General features: G+C 32.1%; 1 protein-coding gene across 2 annotated transcripts in view; it reads right to left on the reverse strand.

The window, feature by feature from the left end:
- deltaCOP (coatomer subunit delta) overlaps positions 1 to 19,602 on the reverse strand; it is a 53,641-nt gene that overhangs the window by 25,851 nt on the left and 8,188 nt on the right. The window contains exons 3-6 of one of the 2 annotated variants that reach the window (XM_085810968.1): positions 13,039 to 13,078; positions 8,569 to 8,792; positions 3,472 to 3,651; positions 1,665 to 1,864 (exon numbers count right to left, since the gene is read on the reverse strand). In XM_085810968.1, the coding sequence (XP_085667094.1) occupies positions 1,665 to 1,864; positions 3,472 to 3,651; positions 8,569 to 8,792; positions 13,039 to 13,078 (644 nt within the window). Of the gene's footprint in view, positions 1 to 1,664; positions 1,865 to 3,471; positions 3,652 to 8,568; positions 8,793 to 13,038; positions 13,079 to 19,602 lie in introns of those variants that run through there. The other variant, XM_085810969.1, reaches the window with a different exon arrangement.

Below are 19,602 nucleotides of genomic sequence, written 5' to 3' on the forward strand. Positions count from 1 at the left end.
CATAACTTGTAAATTCCTTAAATTAGAAGCAAAGTTCATTTAAAAATGAATCACAAGAAATAGCATTAAGTTTTATACTAAAATATTTAAACAATTAAATGCTTATACTAAAGTATACAAATAGAAAGAAGGGGGAAATTGTTTACAGTGTTTCACTGTTGATATTAAAATTACAGCTTTCACTTTTTGAAAGCAAAATTATTGCTCATAACTAATTCATCCTCCAATTTAAATTTTATATATGTTTCTGGAATTTTCCTCCATGATCGCAATCTTGTCAGTGACAGAAATAACCACTTCATTTTGATGAAAGCAAAGATAAACCTTTTCAGAGTCCCACTTGTCCCCCCCCCTTAGTTGGAATTCAATTTCTGCAAGAAATACTGTAACTTTCACTAAAAGTATTAGCAATAACAAGAGAATTTTGATGAAATTAGATTTAGATAAAACATTATTATTGGATGTACATTCTGTTGTCTTTTAAAATTATTTCCGAGTTTATGTGGTTAATATGAATAAAGAATATATTCATTCAAAGCTTTTCAAATTTTGAGTTCTGTAGCATCTTATTAACAGGTTTGTTTATATCTCAAGCAAGAAACAAGCATGATTATACGGGCAGCAAAGAAGAAACAATTCTTAAAAAACAGCTACTGTATCAGACTTTAAATGGACACTATATTAACAAGAAGATTTAAAAAATACAGAAACTTTCTTTTAATAAACAGGAAAGGCACAAAACGTAGAGTTATTCTGTACAGGGAAATCTTCATTATTACAGTTTTGAAAACTATACTTTTTTTTCCATTCACTTAAGAGTGTGCAAATTACTTTGAAATTTTTAAATAGACAATTTAAAAAAATTAATGCAATTTTATAAAAAGATTTCTTCACTCTTAAAAACATTTCCCTATTATGCTCTTATGCTCTTTCTGCCATGCTTTCTCCTTATTACTGGCTGACATCACTCATTATGTTAATCATAGTAGTTCCTTTTTTAAAATATAATAATTTTATGTTATCTTGATTAAATAATTCTTAAGATATATTTTAGTTAGTTGTTCATGTGAAAACAATTCAAATTTTATGTAAAAATTAGAAAAAGAAAAATGGAAACAAAACCAAGAAAGATAACCTATAATCAACAAAATTCACTAGTTCATGTCCCAAAGAGTGCAAATTATTGGAATTTTAGAACATTAATTCATTTCTAGATCTTTAATTTAGTACTTCAGTCTTCATAATATCAAAACATTCAAATATGTCTCAAAAGAATGGAATGATATAACAGTTTTGATGGAACCTATATCTGAATTGTAAAAAGGATATAATAGGAAGATTCATCTACCTATACATGACAGACATTGTTCACAGTGCCTGGCCAAAATTCAGAAGTTTGCAATTTTCATCTTCTCTAAAAACTAACAACTCTTGTTCTACAAATTAAAACATTGTTTGCTTATAGATCAATTTCAGTATCTCTACATTTGACTGACAAAATACAGCTTCTATTGCAGAGTAACATATGACTGTAAGAACATCCTAATTCACTCTGATGTAGAAATCACTATTCAGGAAATCTAACAGCCCATATTATATTTGATTACCTATATAATAATAACAATAAAATAATTCTTTTCAAGCATTATTATAAATATAATTACCTAGGAGCAGAATAAGCCTGCTTTGGTTGAGTGTCAGGTACAACTGGAGCCGTATCTCCAACAACTGGTGAAGGTGGATAACCGTAGCTACTACTGGATCCAAAGCCCGGACTACGATTTTTTTTAGTTGCTTCTTGTTTTGCACGCTGCAGTTCCCTTGCCTTTTCTTTCATCTTCTGCCTAGCCTCTTTCTCTTGTGTCTACAAAAAGAATTAAAAATGCCATCTCACTAGTTTTAACTGATGATCTATATCTGGAAAAATCCCAAATCCAGAATCGCCAAAGTCCCGATGAGTCTGGATCTCGGACTTTGTACTACATAAGAAAACTAAAGAGATCATGATTCAAATACAAGAAAATTTATTCTGAGCTTAACATAATGAAGACAAAGCACATCAAAACCAATAAACTAATTCACACTTTATAACTATGCTGTGTTCTGTAAAATTGGAAGTTTTGTGCACACCTGTCCAATTCATTACAGAGATTACAAATGGTGTGCACCTTCTCTTGCCTCTTTTTGCCACCATTGCTGAGTTGGGCTTTCTCTGGATTTAAGTTTCTATGGCTTCTGTTAGGATTTGGGTTATTGAATTTTTTAGAATAGCATGCAACACTGAATGTACGAATCAATCTCCAAAAGAATAAGCATGCAACTGCAACATAAAGATAACTATTTATTGACAAATTGTAGAAATTATCAGACTTTTCAGAGAGAGATGCAGAAAAAACAACAGCTTCCTACCATGAACTGAACTACAGATCTTCTACTGCTATTTGGATATGCTAACCCCAAGAATGCATGAGAGGAATGCTATTATTCTTAACAAAGCTGCCACTATTTGCAAGCATTTTTGACACCCATCAAAGCTTCCACTTTGGTTATAACAGAAACACTTAAAACACTCAATTTTCTAAGAATGATTATCTCTGATAAATGGCATATAACTCACATAGAGGAAATACAATCAAAAATGACTTATAAAATTTTTTTAAAACTTTTTTTAGGCTTATGAAGGGGCTTTTTTTTAACGTTTTATGTGTTACCTTTATTTATTAAATATCATGTTCTTTGCACTTAAACCATAAAATTCAGTTCAATAGCAATGTCGCAAAATAATTTTAAAATGAGCATATCCTTAGAATTTTCGATACACAGTTCGACGCGCTGGAGATAAAAAGGTCTCTTTTCCTCCGTAGAGTGTTGCCATTGCTCGCTTTTAAATCGCTGAGTTTGTTACTAAAAAAAATCATTTAAGTTTTACAAAATATGAAATCGATAATAAAATAAATAACAAATTTCAAATTTGGGATTTCAGATGCCCATATTCGCAGTAGGATTACATCATTCAAAATTGGATGGCTCTAGATACCGTTGTTTTATCACAATGCGAGAAATATACATACATTTATGCAGATTTTTCATTATTTAATTCTTCAAATATAATGCAGGACTCTAACATTATGTGGTAACAGTTTGAAAAGTGAACCGACATTTATAGGAGTCCGATGCAAAATGCCCAAACGAAAGTAATAGTACTTCAGGACTCAAATCCCTTTGTAAAAAAAAAAAAAAAAATGCAGCTTTTTCCTTTCATTTAAAGAATAAGTGTGACACCTTTCATATGACTTCCAGTACATGCATGCATATTAAAATAAAATTTTAAGATCTCCTGTTTTTACATGCTTAATAATATGCCTTAACGAAAGAAAAATGTTTGTTTAGTTTTTATTATTCATAAAAGAATAGCAGCTTATATTGCTGAAAGGCAGCAGTAATTAGTATCACTAAGACACATAAAAATACCTGTCGAACAGCTTGATAAACTTTCTCCTCATGTGAATCCATTTCCACAAAAGTTCTAATTTGAGCTAAGTTCACATTTTCTCTGTAACCAAGGGCAACAATTTCATCAAATGCGAAGATCAAGTTGAATGAGTTGTTAATAATATCTTGTTCATCCATAAATTTACAGTACTCGGGAATCTGTTAATTAAAACATTATAACAGAAATGAAAATACCAATACACAAGCAAACCTGCATCTGTCAATTAAAAAATAAGTGTTGAAACATTATAACAGAAATGAAAATACCAATACATAAGTAAACCTGTATAATATATTCTTAGAGTACATTTCCACTCTTAACACAATGAAGAAATTGGGGGAACTCCAGCACAACAGTGCATTCTTGATATAGCTTGAAAAAAGTAAAATTTAGTACACAATCGAACTGTACCAATAACAAAGGTATAAAATTGTAAAAATACATTTAAATATATAGGTTTAATGCAGATTTAAAAAACAGTTTTTCTATTAAATGTTTTGCACCCCAAAACTGCATAAAGTAAAAAAGCAATCATCAATTTTATTGGGTCTCTGAGTTTTTCGATGCCTAGTAAATAATTTACCAAATAATGAATAAATTAAACAGCTTATCAAGCAAAATTAACATATACTACGTTAAACAACCCCAATATTGAGCAAAAATTGAAACAATATAATAAAATGTCAGTTCATATGGTACGACTGGAAGTCAAGAACAACATTTAATGATAATAGGCATTTATTCTTACGTATTTCCAATTTACAAACTATTTATTTTTATAAACTATCATGTTTGTCCCAAACAGTTAATGTTTTTACAGTACTTCCTGATTATCCACATCCCCACCAAAATATCAAACTCATTGGCGAGCATTCTCAAACTTATAGTCAACTTTTTTTTTTTTTTTTTTAACTAAAAGGCAACAGCCATTTTGAAAATGGTGATGCACTAAGAATTCAATACAAGAGCAATCAATACAATAAAAAAAAAAAAAAAAAGACGACATATCAATAATAAAATACCTTTTTCAAGATTTTTTTTTTTTTTTTTTTTTCTGTAATTCTTCTCATGTATTTGCAGCAATTTGTTTTCGCTAAAAAAACATAAGAGAATTGCCAAAATTCAGCATTATACAACACTGACATTGCACACTGGTTTAAACAGACTTGTATTAAATGAATACTGTGCATTGTTTTCCCTTGTAAAATTTTTTTAAATTATTGTTAAATTTTAATTTAAACAAGTACTATATACCCTTCTTATCCTAACAAGATTTGTCAATGGCTATTTAAATATTAATATTACTAATTATAATGAAGTAAAACTTTTTGACAAAAGAAGAAATTTTAACACTTTAGAGCTAATGAATTTGAAATCAAACCACATCAACCAAAAAGTCATGCAATTTTTAATAAATAAAATTTTTAATAAAATTCTTAGAATCAAAAAATTTACTCAGAAGTTGCACAAGTTCAAGAAGAAATTTTAATACTTATGAAAAATTTAAATACAAATAAAATTCCCAATTATTTTATTAAAAATATGTTTTTCACACACCTACACACTCTAAATATTCAGCTGCGAAATAATGCCGTATCTTAAACCTGATAGGAACGTACAGGCTATTGGCAGCAAATATTTTAAGTACATATAAAAATCTTGTATATTTGTAAAAACTGTAAATTAATATTTGACACCTTTACTACTACTGCCAGACAGTTTTTTGCTCATTAATTGCAGAATAGCCAATTTGCACGAAAAAATTTATAACTATCCTACATTACCTTTTTAATTCTTTTATATTTTTGGAAGATAATGTTTTCTTTGTAGCCCAGTTAGTGAGATTTTTAGTAGTCAATAGCAACCCTTCTGACTATTTCAGGCCAACCAAACTAACTTTGGATTTTGACACAGAAACATACTCTTAGTGTGAGATGGAACATAAGTAAACATTAAAATTTTCTTAGGCCACATTTTTACATAATTTTTTGATACGCTGAATAAATTTGTCACTAAAATTAATTGTATAAAGCTTGTTTTAAGTTCTTTAGTTGTATTTAATATTTCATATAAATTTAGTTGTATTTAATATTTCATATTAAATATAAATTCCTTTTTCTTTAAAGTATTTTTCATGTCAATAGTGCCATTTTGGTTTACATGATTCTTTTTCATTTTTATATTTATGTTGGCACCTAAAAATACGTAGAAGTGGTCTAAAATTATGAGAGGAATGTGCATATTTTATATTAAATTTGATTTTAATTAGAAAGGCATGTGATAGGTTAAGGAGAATAAAACATACATTTTGTGAACCAGTGTGAAAGAATCAGTTTCTTACTTACCACCTCTTGAAGATTTTCCAAGAAATAAGTTTTAAACTGTGTTGTTATATTAAACTATTATTATATTATATTAAACTGCATTACGAAACATAATTTCTCATATTTTAATTTGGTCTTCTATCACTTTTGATTCTAATATTTACAGTAAACTGTCACTCTTAGTCAAAGTTGTTGACACTTTATTTCACAGTAATGATATTTTTTAGTTTAAAATTGTTAGTTTAGTTTTCATTTTTTTAATTTCAAATTTTTAAATAGCCTTAAGTTAGAAATAATTAATTACAGTATAACAACAGTAGCAATTGTGCTGAATTCAAGTTTTGAAAATCCTATTTACGTACTTTTTCACATTTTTTTTAATATGCATATTTGTCATATTGCAAATTATTATATTTAACTGGTTTAGTTGAATGGCAAAGCACATCCCTTCTCTTAGATATACATCTCTGTCTAAGGGTAGGGATGTGCTCATGAAGGGCTTTCTATAATAAATTGACTTGTATTCTCATTACAGATGGAGAAATCCTAATAATGTCCATGCGGACAGTGCATTCGCGAGGATTTGAATACAGATTAAACTACCACTATTTAGTGATTTTATCCACAAAAGATGCTTACATAGCATAATAAGTGGTTCCAATGCATTATACAGTCAAAAGTCGTTAATCCGGACTCGTCGGGACTTCGGCGATTCCGGATTATCGATTTTTCCGGATTATAGATCATCAGTTTAAATCTGGTAAGATGGCATGCAGAAATTACAAAATTAAAAATATGAAACCATAATTTATGAAATAAAGAACAATTATGATCTAAAGGGTATCAAAATTTACAAAAAGAAAAAGCTTAATATTTATTTGTTTACTTTATTAAACATTTCCTTCAATGTAAGTTGCTTCGTTTCATGTGATAATACTTTCTCTTTAATTCTATTAAACAGACATAATTTCTTGTTTAGTTACAAAGTTCCGCTGTTCAAGTCCTATAATTGCTGTGTTGAGAATACCGACTAATTTGTCGGTTTTCGTTTTCAATAACCTCTGGGTCACTTTCTACACTATCCGAAGTGAATTATAATGATGAGGAACTTGATTTAAATCATATCAAAGACGGAGTATATCGAGATGAAATACTACACTTAGTACGGAATTATAAACCAAATAAAATAAAAACATCTGCTCTGAAGATAAGGATAGTGCTGACAGATCAACTTCCAATCCGCAGCGTGAAATTGATAAACAGATTTCGGATTTCAAAACATACTTTCGCTTTGTTGATACAAATTACATATTAGTAAATATATATCGGAAATTCTATTTGGCATAATCTTTCTAATCTATCATAATCTAATAATGACGTTTCTGCCCCCCCCCTTCTCCCGCAGAGCAGCGTGAAATTGATAAACAGATTTCGGATTTCAAAACATACTTTCGCTTTGTAGTAAATATATATCGGAAATTCTATTTGACATAATTGAAAATTCAAGCTTACTTTTTTAAAATTGCTCTAACCGTCTGCAAAAAATAATAAGCCGGATCCAATTTGAAGATTAAGGAACAACGCAATCTGCAACATTAACTGAATTAGATAACTTTAGCTTAGCGTATAACTCCGTCACACATTAAACGCGCATGCGCACAAACATATTCGCAGCTGTAAGGGTCTTATGCGCTCTCGTAAACGCATGCGTGAATGCGACACATGCGCAGAAAGTTTGTAGCTTTGAGGTCCGGATTATAGATCATTCCGGATTATGGGTGTCCGAATTAACGACTTTTGACTGTATATATTTTACAGCATTATTTTGGCATTTTACAAGAGTATTCATACTTATTTATTCAATGACATTTGAATCATTCCTAAAATCTTCAAAGAATTTACTGCTTTCCACTGCGGTTGGTAACATGTATAAATATTTTCTCTGTTTTTATTTCAGTATTCTAATTTTTTCTTTGCCTCTGCATTTTCTTTCATTATGTTCCAGCTATCTGTGCTATTTTCTAGATGGTTATTTTAATCGTTTATTTGGAGTGCCTTCAAAGGATGAAGGCAAGGATCAACTGTCTTACTTATAATTGTATATGTCACACTTAAAGACCATAGACTTGACCAAGATCATTGAAACTAGTAAATTAGATAATCCCTGCCCTTTAGAATAAACAGTTTCAGACCCAGCATAGATAGTATATTACAGTTATAATTCACAAAGTTACTCTGCAGTTAAGGTTTAAGAAAGATATAATATATATATGCAACCACACATTTCTCCAAACAATTCATAAGTGAAGCAGTAAGTATATATTTTTTAAATTTATTAAAAATTAATTTCAGTTTCATTCCATCATTTCACTCCGCCGCCTACTGTTTTGGTCACAAATGAATATGTTTCCTGTTACATTTTTTATAAAATGCTTGATAGAGTACTTTATCAATCTTCTCCTACTTTTAAAAAGTATTTTACCAATGTAACAGTTATCATATGCACAGGTCAAACATTAGCAAATATGAACATTCAATCTACACAAAACTGAGAAAATGGCAGTAAAAATGTTAGCAAGTTATTTGGCAGTAAATAAACTATCTGAGCAATCTCTAAGTTTGGCTAAGATAGGAGTTAATAAGTAATAATTAGTAGGAATCAAAATAACTTTATAAACTACCATAAATTTAATAAAAAAAATGCCTACTTTCAATCAAAAAGACTTAAGTTTCATATATATTAATACTTACTACTCTTGTAAAAAGACGCAGTGTTTCCAGATCCTCAAGAATATTGCTAGCTTTGGTCGTAATCAACAAAGTATACAGCTTTTCCATGGGTTGATACACATAACGTACACTTTCAGTTTCAACAAAAGTATGTTGACGGCCAGAACTCAGTAGCTTCGGAAAAGCAGCCAAGAGACCTTCAATACGAGCTCGGGTCATCTCCACAAACTGACGGGATACTATGGCTACAAAAAATTAAAAATATATGTTAAATGAAATATCGATTCACTTTGACAGAATTTTTATACTGATTTCATAAAAAATAATGTCTAAACAAGTGTTGATAAGCTATACACACAATAACAGATAAAAACTCTGATTATTTTAATTAACATTAATGCATTTTATAAAATATTAGAAGGGAAAGATGTTTTTCTCAGAGTTGAAAATGTTTTTAACACATTGATGAAGCTTAAGTGATTTAACAAGTACACTTGGCCATATACCACTAACTATACCATTTATGATTCTGTTTTCTTGTGAGCACTACAACAATCCTAGAATATCATTCATGATTCTACTTTCTTAAAAATATAGTGGCAAGCTGGCAATGGCAGTACTATTAATAGTATACTGTCAGGTTCTGGTCATTATGAAAAATATCATTCAATGTCCTGGCAATACCTAAGTTATAGCCATTTCACATATAGCGAATATTTGTCACAAGTATCAAGCTCAAGCAATCCATGGGGAAAATGCACAGTTAATGTCTTGAATAAACACCTTTTTTTTATTAAATTAATATAAATATCTCCACATGAGGTTCGTTCCTAACAGAATAATATTATAGCAACTCATCAATGCAACAAATGTTAAAGGGTGATAGAACACACCAAAACAAATACTTTCCACTACAAAATGTATTACCATAAGTGCAAAGGTTAGAATGTAGTCAGGCATGCTTACAAAAGTGGATGTAAACGCAACAGCAATTGGGAATGGATCAGTATATGAAAGTGAAGAAAGTACATATGCATTTTGTGTATGACATGTCAATGATGATAATAACAGGAATGTGCAAAGATTTCACTGAAAGGGCTTCCCCCAACCAACACATTCCAGATCACAAGATTTTTGCAAACTTGTTTCACCAACTCTTAAAAGGGGGAAGTTTTCAAGCTGATATGCGCAACACCATTTACAGCAGAAGTTTTTGAACCCCAGTTATGTCAGAACATCCTGAAGAACATTCAGATCCTGAATGACCTCCATATGTGTCTACACTTCCAAGTTTATCAATTAACCACCACTTTTGTCATTCACTTAAATATTGCCTTTTAGTCAAAAGTAATGAATATTGACCACCCTCAGAGACCACATTAAATTTAAAGAAGACTATGCATCCAATTTCCAACTTACGTCATTATGAAATTGCCCACACTAAAATAAAATTTAAAACATACACAAGAAAAAAAAAAAAAAAAAAAAAAACTACTATTGAACTATTAAACTATTATTTAAATTACTCTTTAAAAGAAATACTACCACTGAACCATGAAAGTTGCCAATTATTCCTGCAAAATTCTGAAGTAACTGAAGCCTCTTTATTTAATAAATAATCAATAATTGATCTGCTTCATTTTTGCACTCTGTAACAAGACTTTCATCAATTTTTACTATTTTGTTAGACCCTCTAATTTTACTGGAAGCTCTGCTTAGAATGCTTTGAGGACAAATTTGCCACAGGTAATTGTTACAATCTATTATTGTTTTGTTGGCCACATTCAAGTGTCTATAACTGTTCCCACTAACATACACTTTATTTGATGATCACACTCATATATAATATGGTGTGTTGTTTCTTCGTTCTCTTTTTGATTTTGATTTTATCTAGAGAGGCAGTCACAGTTTAAATAGCGTCCTGCCCTTCTCCAGATGTTGACGGAGTAACTTGAGTAGAAGTCATTTCTACCTCACTACTCGATGAAGGATTCATTTCTACTCCTTCAATTGGTTTCCTCTGGATTTCCTTGTTTTGAGAAGAAAGGTCTACCTCGGAGATTTCTCCTACAAAAGCAAGATTTTTAGTTATATCGTCATTTTCAGCTATACATAAAAAAAAAAAAAAAAAAAAAAAAAAAAAAAAAAAAAAAAAAAAAAAGACTTCCACCCAGTATTACCTGTTGCTAGGTAAAGCAAAATACAGTCAAAAGTCGTTAATTCGGACACACATAATCCGGAATGATCTATAATCTGGACCTCAAAGCTACAAACTTTCTGCGCATGCATCGCGTTGACGCAGTAACGCGACGCATGTGCCTGGCGCATCCGCATGCCTCTGGAACATCCGCACGTCTATGGAACGCGGCGCATCCGCATGCCTCTGGATTACGTGCATGCGTCGTGTTGACGCATAAGACCTTTACGGCTGCGAATATACGTGTGCACATGCGCAAAATACGTTTATGCATGCACGTTTAATGTATAACGGACGGTATAAGCTAAGCTAAAATTATCTAATTCAGTTAATGTCGCAGATTGTGCTGTTCCTTAATCTTCGAATTGGATCCGGCTTATTATTTTTTGCAGACTGTTAGAGCAATTTTATAAAAGCAAGCTTCAACTTTTGATTATGTCAAATAGAATTTCCGATATTTATTTACTATTATGTAAAGGATCTTCAAAGCGAAAGTATGTTTCGAAGTCCATTAAATAAAAGTGGAATTGCTGCAAAAACTGACCTAACCATTCTGAAATCTGTTTATATAAATTTCACGCTGCTCTGTGGGGGGGGGGGAGCGCAATGAATTGGAAGTTGATCTGTCAGCACTATCCTTATCTTCTGGGCAGCTGTTTTCATTTTATTTGGCTTATAATTCCTTACTAAATGTAGTATTTCATCTCGATGTATTCTGTCTTTGATATGATTTAAATCAAATTCCTCGTCATTATAATTCGCTTCCAATAAGAAGAAAAGTGAAGAAAGTGACACAGAGGTTATTGAAAACGAAAAAATTTCGATTGTCAAATTAGTCGGTATTCTCGACACAGCAATTAAAGGACTTGAACAGCGGAACTTTGTAACCGAACAAGAAATTATGTCTGCTTATAGAATTAAAGAGAAAGTATTATCACATAAAACGAAGCAACTTAAACAACTTACATTGAAAGAAATGTTTAATAAAGTAAACAAATAAATATTAAGCTTTTTCTTTTTGTAAATTTTGATACCCTTTAGATCATAATTGTTCTTTATTTCATAAATTACGGTTTCATATTTTTAATTTTATAATTTCTGCATGCCATCTTACCAGATTTAAACTGATGATCTATAATCCGGAAAAATCGATAATCCGGAATCGCCCCGACGAGTCCGGATTAACGACTTTTCACTGTACTCTAGAAGTTGCCAGGCATTCTAGAGCCTCTGCTAGGACACTATAACTGCAGTATCCTTCACCTTAGGCACGGGTCACATAACACCAGGGTTACGAGAAGGGGTTCACGGCTTCTTATTTGTTATTCAAAGCTATCCTATTAGATAATACAGAACCACCACCTGCTCATGCGTCTAGTAACACCCCTCTCCCAGTACTTACCACTTCAAATTATTAAGAACATTAAATGCAAGAAAGCCTCAAATTCTTTGCACAATTACTTGTGCACAATTTCCACAATTATCTCTCGGTACTCTGAGCTAATCTCTGAACTAAAGTGAGAACTGAAGCTCTCTCCGGGTTTATATAGTTTTCACCCAGCCGCCAAGAAATTTCCAGTATATCCATTTCTCGAAATTGCTTATATATAGTTACATATAAGATAGGGTGCAGTTATAGTTAAATATAAGAATTAGACCAATTAACAGTTGTATGGGGATCAAACCTAAATGTTGCTAAGTTTCCCAACATTTAATGATTTCTCACCAAGTTTTGTGATAAAGATTAGTTGCCAAAACCTTCTCCAGCTTGGCATTACCTCGTCAATTTGGCAAGATAGCCATTTACCTCAATGTTGAATGGATTTGTCCCTGTAACCTTTTTTAGGTGAAATTTCACTCTCTTGCAGGCTTTCAAGTTACATTATATAAAAAATACTACAATTTTGCATATAATTTACTAAAATTATTTACATATATACAAAATTTGTAACAATACAACAAAATACACTTATTGCTTTTAAACTATTTAGCTTGTTAAGCAGCTGAAAGACAAATTAAAAATATCATAAATCATCCAACGATAATAGAATGGAAACAGTTTATTTTCCAAGCCACATGGAAGATAATGTCTTTCACACTATATAATGGCAATACTTATCAATTTGGTAAAAATGGTCTAAAACATTTGAAAAAACCGTAAAGACCTTTCTTTAGACAAGATTAATGACAAAAAGTGAAAATTTCAACCAGATCAATAACCTGAAAAATTACAGTTGTTATCTTATTAAAACTAGCATAAGATTTCTCAAAAAGTACAACAGGTTTAATATTACCTTTCCCTGACTTTGTAGTCACACTTGCAGCCAAAAGAACCTGTGAATATCCAGGATAATTAATTAACATTTTATACTTATAAATGATTATAAAATATATTTTCTCATAAAAGCATTTAAAAAATTAAGAACTTAAATTTTATTTTACAAAATATTTTTGAAGTTTCACATAGGATAGATTCTAGGGATGGGAACATTCTTATCCTTGAATTCTGAGAATCTTGATAAAGATTCCAGCACACTTGCTACAACCAGATTTCGACAATTTCCCCCTCATTTGAATCTTTTGAACCCTAATCTAAAATTTGTTAAGCATTTTAAGTGAAAATTTCAGAGAGATTAGTTTCATGGCAGTTTTATACTATCGCAACCACCTTAGTAGAAATCACCCAAAGTTTCAGACTACACCAAACTCTATTAACCACATGCTTAACAATTATTCAGCCAACCGTGGCCATGACAAATATTCGATTTCCAGTACAGCCATTTCGTATGCATTCTTTTTGTTGTATTCTATATTTCAACAGCTCTTCTAGAAAAATTATGATTATTTTTTAACTCAATTTTTAAAATTTGTGCTTGTAGAATTTTTTTATGAAAGGAGAAAGAGAGGTGAAATTTCTACAGGAATACATTATTTTGCGGCAAAATCGCTAAAGAAACGATGCTTTGAATTCTTTTTCTGAACAATTACTATGAAATTTCCACTACAACAAAAACCCATTTGTAACTAGGTTTGCTCACTGTCTTATGAAAGAAATATACAGTTGAAATGTAAAATACATATTTAATAATATGTATGTATATAATATATAATTTACATAATATTTATGATTAAAGTAACTGCTCTTTTTATTCTATAAAATTCGCCAAACTGTGCCAAGGTGGTTGCAATAATAAATAACATTTTATTTACTCTATAAAAAGCATTCACTGAAAAAAAAAAAGTGAATGCTGCAATTTCAATGGTATCTGAACCACAATATCATCCCGAGGCACTTGCATTGCTTCACCAAGCCAACTGAAAAAGGGCTGGAATTTTTAAATAATTGGTCCTTTTCTCTAAAACTCCTGAACTGACTCGACAATTCTATGCAAAGGTAATTGCAATCTCTATCCGCGTAATGGTTAGCGATGCTGGTTGTATCATGGTAGGTTCAAATCATGGACAAGATTTGTATGTTTGCAAGTGTATGGTGTCTGTGTGGCATTGGGATATTTAAAATACTGCTGAGTCTAAAGTCCCTTTAAGTGGTTCAGTGACAGGGAAACAATACCTCTCAGATCATGGTATCTTCATCAAAACTGGGATGAAACTGCACAGTAGCATGGAGAGACTATATATATAAAACCACTGTTCAAGTATCCCACCTATTGCTTCCTATCCTGTCCAACACATCAAGATAATCTAGTGTTAAGTTTAGGATTGTGTATCCATAGATCGCCAATAGATGGCGGTAGTGTTCGTTTGTAAAAAGAAACTGTGATGTCAATTATGTATATGTATCAGTTCGTCTTCGGTGTTCGAGAATAAATGTGTGGAAGAACGCTCCTCTGTTTATTACTTTAACTGCAACTGCGATCCAGTCTGATTTATTAGAGATTTACACATATTTTGTTTATGGTGCCTGCAAACCGGGATTATTACGAACCAAAAAATCGACAGACTGAATATTTCGAAAATGGAGGGCGTTCTTGAAAATTTGAAAAAGAAACGATCGGTTGTTAGACAATTAACTACGAAACTGATAACCAAAGTCGAATTGAATTTAGCAAATAATATTCCGCTAAATGAGAAAATTGAGATAATCGAGGATTTATATGAACAGTTAATTGAGAAAATCAATGAACTGAAAAGTTTAGATTCAGAAATAGAAACGAAAGTAACTTCGGAGGAGATTGAAAATGAAGTTACCTTAAGTCAAGAATACCAGGATAAAACTGTTATATTGAGAGGAAGAATGCAATGATTTTTGAAGAAGAATTCGGAATCTTCTAGAACAGTTCATCAGAACGAAACGGCTAATGTTGCACTTCCAGTTGAAGCGAAAACAGTGAAGTTGCCACGTCTGCAAATCGGAACTTATTACGGAGATTCGTGTAAATGGTTGGACTTCTGGAACCAGTTCAAAAATACAATTCATAATCATAGTGGGTTGAGAAAAACTGAAAAATTTGCGTACCTAAAATCCTTACTTGGAGGTAATGCTTTAGCTGCCATTTCCGGTTTCGCTTTAAGTGACCAGAATTATGATTCCGCAGTAGAAATATTGAAAGAACGTTTTGGAAGACAAGATGTTGTTATCACTTCGCATATGAATAAATTATTATCCCTTGAACCAGTGGGAAACATTTCAAATGTTAAAGCACTGCGTAAGCTGTACGATGAATGCGAAGTCAACATTCGAAGTTTAGAATCGTTAAACGTTACTTCTGGAAGTTATGGAAATATTCTCTGTCCTATCATTTTGCAGAAATTTCCAGAGGAATTAAATTTGGAATTTAATCGAAGTCGAAGTATGGAAGTAGGATTTGATATAAAGGAACTTATAGAATTCTTAAAAAAGGAAGTTAACTGTCGAGAAGCTGCAAGTTTAATGAACTCTGCGAAAACGAATCAGAAACCATACTTTCGTCAAAATGAACAACGCACGAAAGTTTATCCGAATTATAAACCGAAAGTTCCGACTGCTTCAGCTTTATCAACATTTGTATACAAATGTATATTTTGTGATAAAGAAGACCATACGAAATATAAATGTACTGAGGTGAACTCTGAAGAGAAACGCAATATTTTGAAACGTACAAGAAAATGTTTTCTGTGTTTTGGATGTAAACATTTAGCTATCAACTGTAAGAACACACAGTTTTCCTGCAAAAAGTGCAGCGGTAAACATCATGAAAGTGTGTGTGTAAATCCCACATCAGCTGTCTCCAGTGTAAAAAATAAGGAAACCGAAACATCGGCGGAAATTGTTCAAAATTCTTCTGCCAAAACTGGATCTAATATTATGCTTCAAACGGTGTATGCTGTGGCTGAGGGCAGAAATAAGAATTGTATTGTGAGATGTCTTCTTGACAGCGGTAGCCAAATCTCTGCAATTCGAGAAGATTTATCAAGAAAATTACAATTGCCAGTGAAAGGAGAAACTGTTTTAAATCTACATACCTTCGGTGAAAAGAACGGGAAATATTGGCGTCGAAAGAAAGTTTATTCGAAAGTCGAAAGAAAATATTAATGACCCTGAAAAATACATAAATCTCGAAGTCATCGAAGTACCAGTCATAACAAATGCCGATATACGGATACCAGATGCAGAAATGAAATCCAAACTCCAAGCATTCGGCGTCACTTTGACAGACTGCGGCGCCGCCGATGGGATGAATCATATTTCCGTTTTAATCGGCGCGGACATTATGTGGAAAATAGCAAGCGAAGAAATAAAAAGGATAAACAGAAATGCCATAGCGATGAAAACCTTGTTTGGGTGGTCTATACAAGGCAGATTTTCTTCATCAGACTTTGAAATCCATGATGCGTGTTTAAATGTAAGTGCAGAAGAGAAACTTCTAAAAAGCATCGAATCGTTTTCGGATATTGAATCTATAGGAATTAAAAATATTTCTGACGAAGAACCAAATGAAATGGCCTTGCAAATATTTAACAACTCGATTACACAAAAGGGTGATAGATACGAAGTTAGACTTCCATGGAAAGATCAGAATGTGACTTTAAGAGACAATTTTAAGAATGCTGAAAGACGATTTTTAAAGCTAATCGAACAATTTAAATCAAACTTGAACTTTTATGCACAATATAAAGAAGTGATTGACTATCAGCTTAAGGAAGAAATCGTAGAAAAGGTCGATCTTGGTACTCCATCTGGGAGACGAACTTACTACATACCTCACCGTGCTGTCATCCGTGAAGATCATAATTCTACGAAACTTCGCATTGTTTATGATGCTTCTTCAAAGGAAAAAAATCATGAATCTCTAAATGATAATTTACTACAAGGACCAAATCTTCTTCCTGAACTTTTGAAAGTTTTAATAAATTTTCGACTTCATCGAATTGCATTTATGTCAGATACTGAGAAAGCGTTTTTACAAATTTCTGTTGCACCTGAAGATCGGGATTCAATGCGATTTTTGTGGATTGATGAGAATTCAAGTTTGAGCAATCCGAGAATTCAAGTTTATCGGATGTGTTGTGTAATGTTTGGAGCAAAATCAAGTCCATTTTTGCTGAGCGCTTGCATTAAGCATCACATAAAGAAATTTGAAGACATCCATCCCAGAACTGTAGAAATGTTAGAAAACTTCATGTATGTTGACGATTTTATTTGTGGATCAGATACGGAGGAGGAAGCTATACAGATATATCATGAAGCCAATGATATAATGAAAAAGGCATCAATGACTTTGACCAAATGGAATTCTAATTCGGATACTGTAAAAAACCAGTATAAATCAAGTGACAACTTCATTAGCTTTAAATTGCCTGACTGTGATTCCCCCTCAAAGATTCTTGGACTTCAATGGGATATAATTAAGGATATCTTCTGTTTTAATGCACAAGACGTTATTGATTTCATCCAGTCAAATGACCAAACAAAACGTTGTGTTTTAAAAGCTGCTTCAAAAATCTTCGATCCTGTTGGGTTTCTTGCTCCATATGTTATTCAAGCAAAAGTTCTGTTTCAGGATTTATGGCTGAAAGGTGTTGATTGGGATGAAATTATCCCACCAGAATTGCAAGACAAGTGGAACAAATGGTATAGGCAACTATGTGATCTACCTAATATCCAGATACCTCGGTGGTATTTTCGTGATGTTGATGAAACGCCTGAAACACTGGAACTACATTGTTTTTGTGATTCATCTCAAAGTGCTTACGGAGCAGCAGTGTACGTGAAATTCCGTAGCTTAAAATATTGTGGAACAAGTTTAGTGATAGCCAAGAGCAGAGTGGCTCCCCTGAAAAAATTATCTTTACCAAGACTCGAGCTCATGGCAGCAGTGTTAGGTGCAAGACTTGTAACTACAGTCCGTGTGCATTTTCCTCAAGCTAAGATTCATTTATGGACAGATTCTCTTATTGTGCTTCATTGGATAAAAACTCACCACGGCGATGGAAAACATTCGTACAAAATCGAGTGTCTGAAATTCAAGACAAAACATCCCCGAGCATGTGGCATCATTGTCCTGGCTCAGATAATCCAGCCGATAAAATTACACGTGGTGTTAAAGTGAGTGATCTTGTAGTAAATCACGTGTGGTGGCATGGACCTCCATGGCTTCATCAAGATGAAATAAATTGGCCTAAAGTGAACAAGCATTGTAACATAGTAGATAGTGTTGAAGAAAGAGTTGTGACTCAAGTTACTAGCAGTGTTCAACCTTTACAACCTGTGTTAAAAATAGAAAACTTTAGTGACTTAGGTAAACTTTTAAGAGTCACATCATATGTATTTAGATTCATTAATAATTTAAAGTCACAGAATAGAGTGATTGGTCCTGTGACTAAAAATGAAATATGTAATGCTATGTGTTATTGGATTATCTTATCACAAGGTGAGTATTTTTTTGAAGAGTTGAATGATGTTAAATGTAAAAAACCATTGTCACATAATTCCAAATTGTTTGGGTTAAATCCAGTAATGGATGAAAAGGGTTGTTTAAGAGTTGGAAGTAGATTAGTGAAATCATCATTAGATGTTGATGAAATTCAGCCTATAATATTACCAAATAATTATTTTTCTCGTTTAATTATTTTGAATTGTCATGAAAAGGTACTTCATAGTGGTGTAAATGAAACTTTAGTGCAAGTAAGAGGGAAATTTTGGGTTTTAAAAGCTAGACGTTTTGTAAAATCCATGTTACATGATTGTAGATTTTGTAAAAAATATAATGCTAAAGCTGGACACGAGATATCGGCTCCTCTTCCAGCTGACCGAGTGGAGAAAGCTCAACCATTTGAGGTAAGTGGCATAGATTTCGCTGGGCCTTTGTATTTAAAGGATGGTACAAAAGTGTATATTTCATTGTTTACCTGTGCAGTGAGACTCGAGGAGTCCATTTAGAATTGTTATCAAATTTAAGTGCAGAGTGTTTCATTCAAGCCTTACGTAGATTTTTTGCACGTAGGGGTATTTGTAGAGTTATATATTCTGATAATGCTAAAACCTTTAAGACTGCTGATCGTGAATTAAAATATTTGTATAAATTATGTAAAGATGAAAAGGTTCTAAATTTCCTTGGTAAAAATGGGTTTGCATGGAAATTTATTGTAGAAGGTGCTCCTTGGTGGGGCGGATTCTGGGAACGTTTGGTAAGATCTGTAAAAACTTGTTTAAAACGTATCTTAGGTAAAGCTTCTTTACATTATGAAGAACTGTATACTGTTTTAGTTGAAGTTGAAGCTGTTATTAATTCTAGACCTATAACGTATGTATACAATGAACCAAATGAACCTGATCCTCTTTCACCATCTCATTTTATAACTGGATCTAGATTGACTCTTTTACCTTCACCTGAATCTAAACTAGAATCTACAAGATC

Source organism: Stegodyphus dumicola, chromosome 2 (genome assembly GCF_044657685.1).
Source record: "Stegodyphus dumicola isolate Sdum_Otavi_A_Nest chromosome 2, ASM4465768v1".
In the NCBI taxonomy this organism is placed as follows: Eukaryota; Metazoa; Arthropoda; class Arachnida; order Araneae; family Eresidae; genus Stegodyphus; species Stegodyphus dumicola.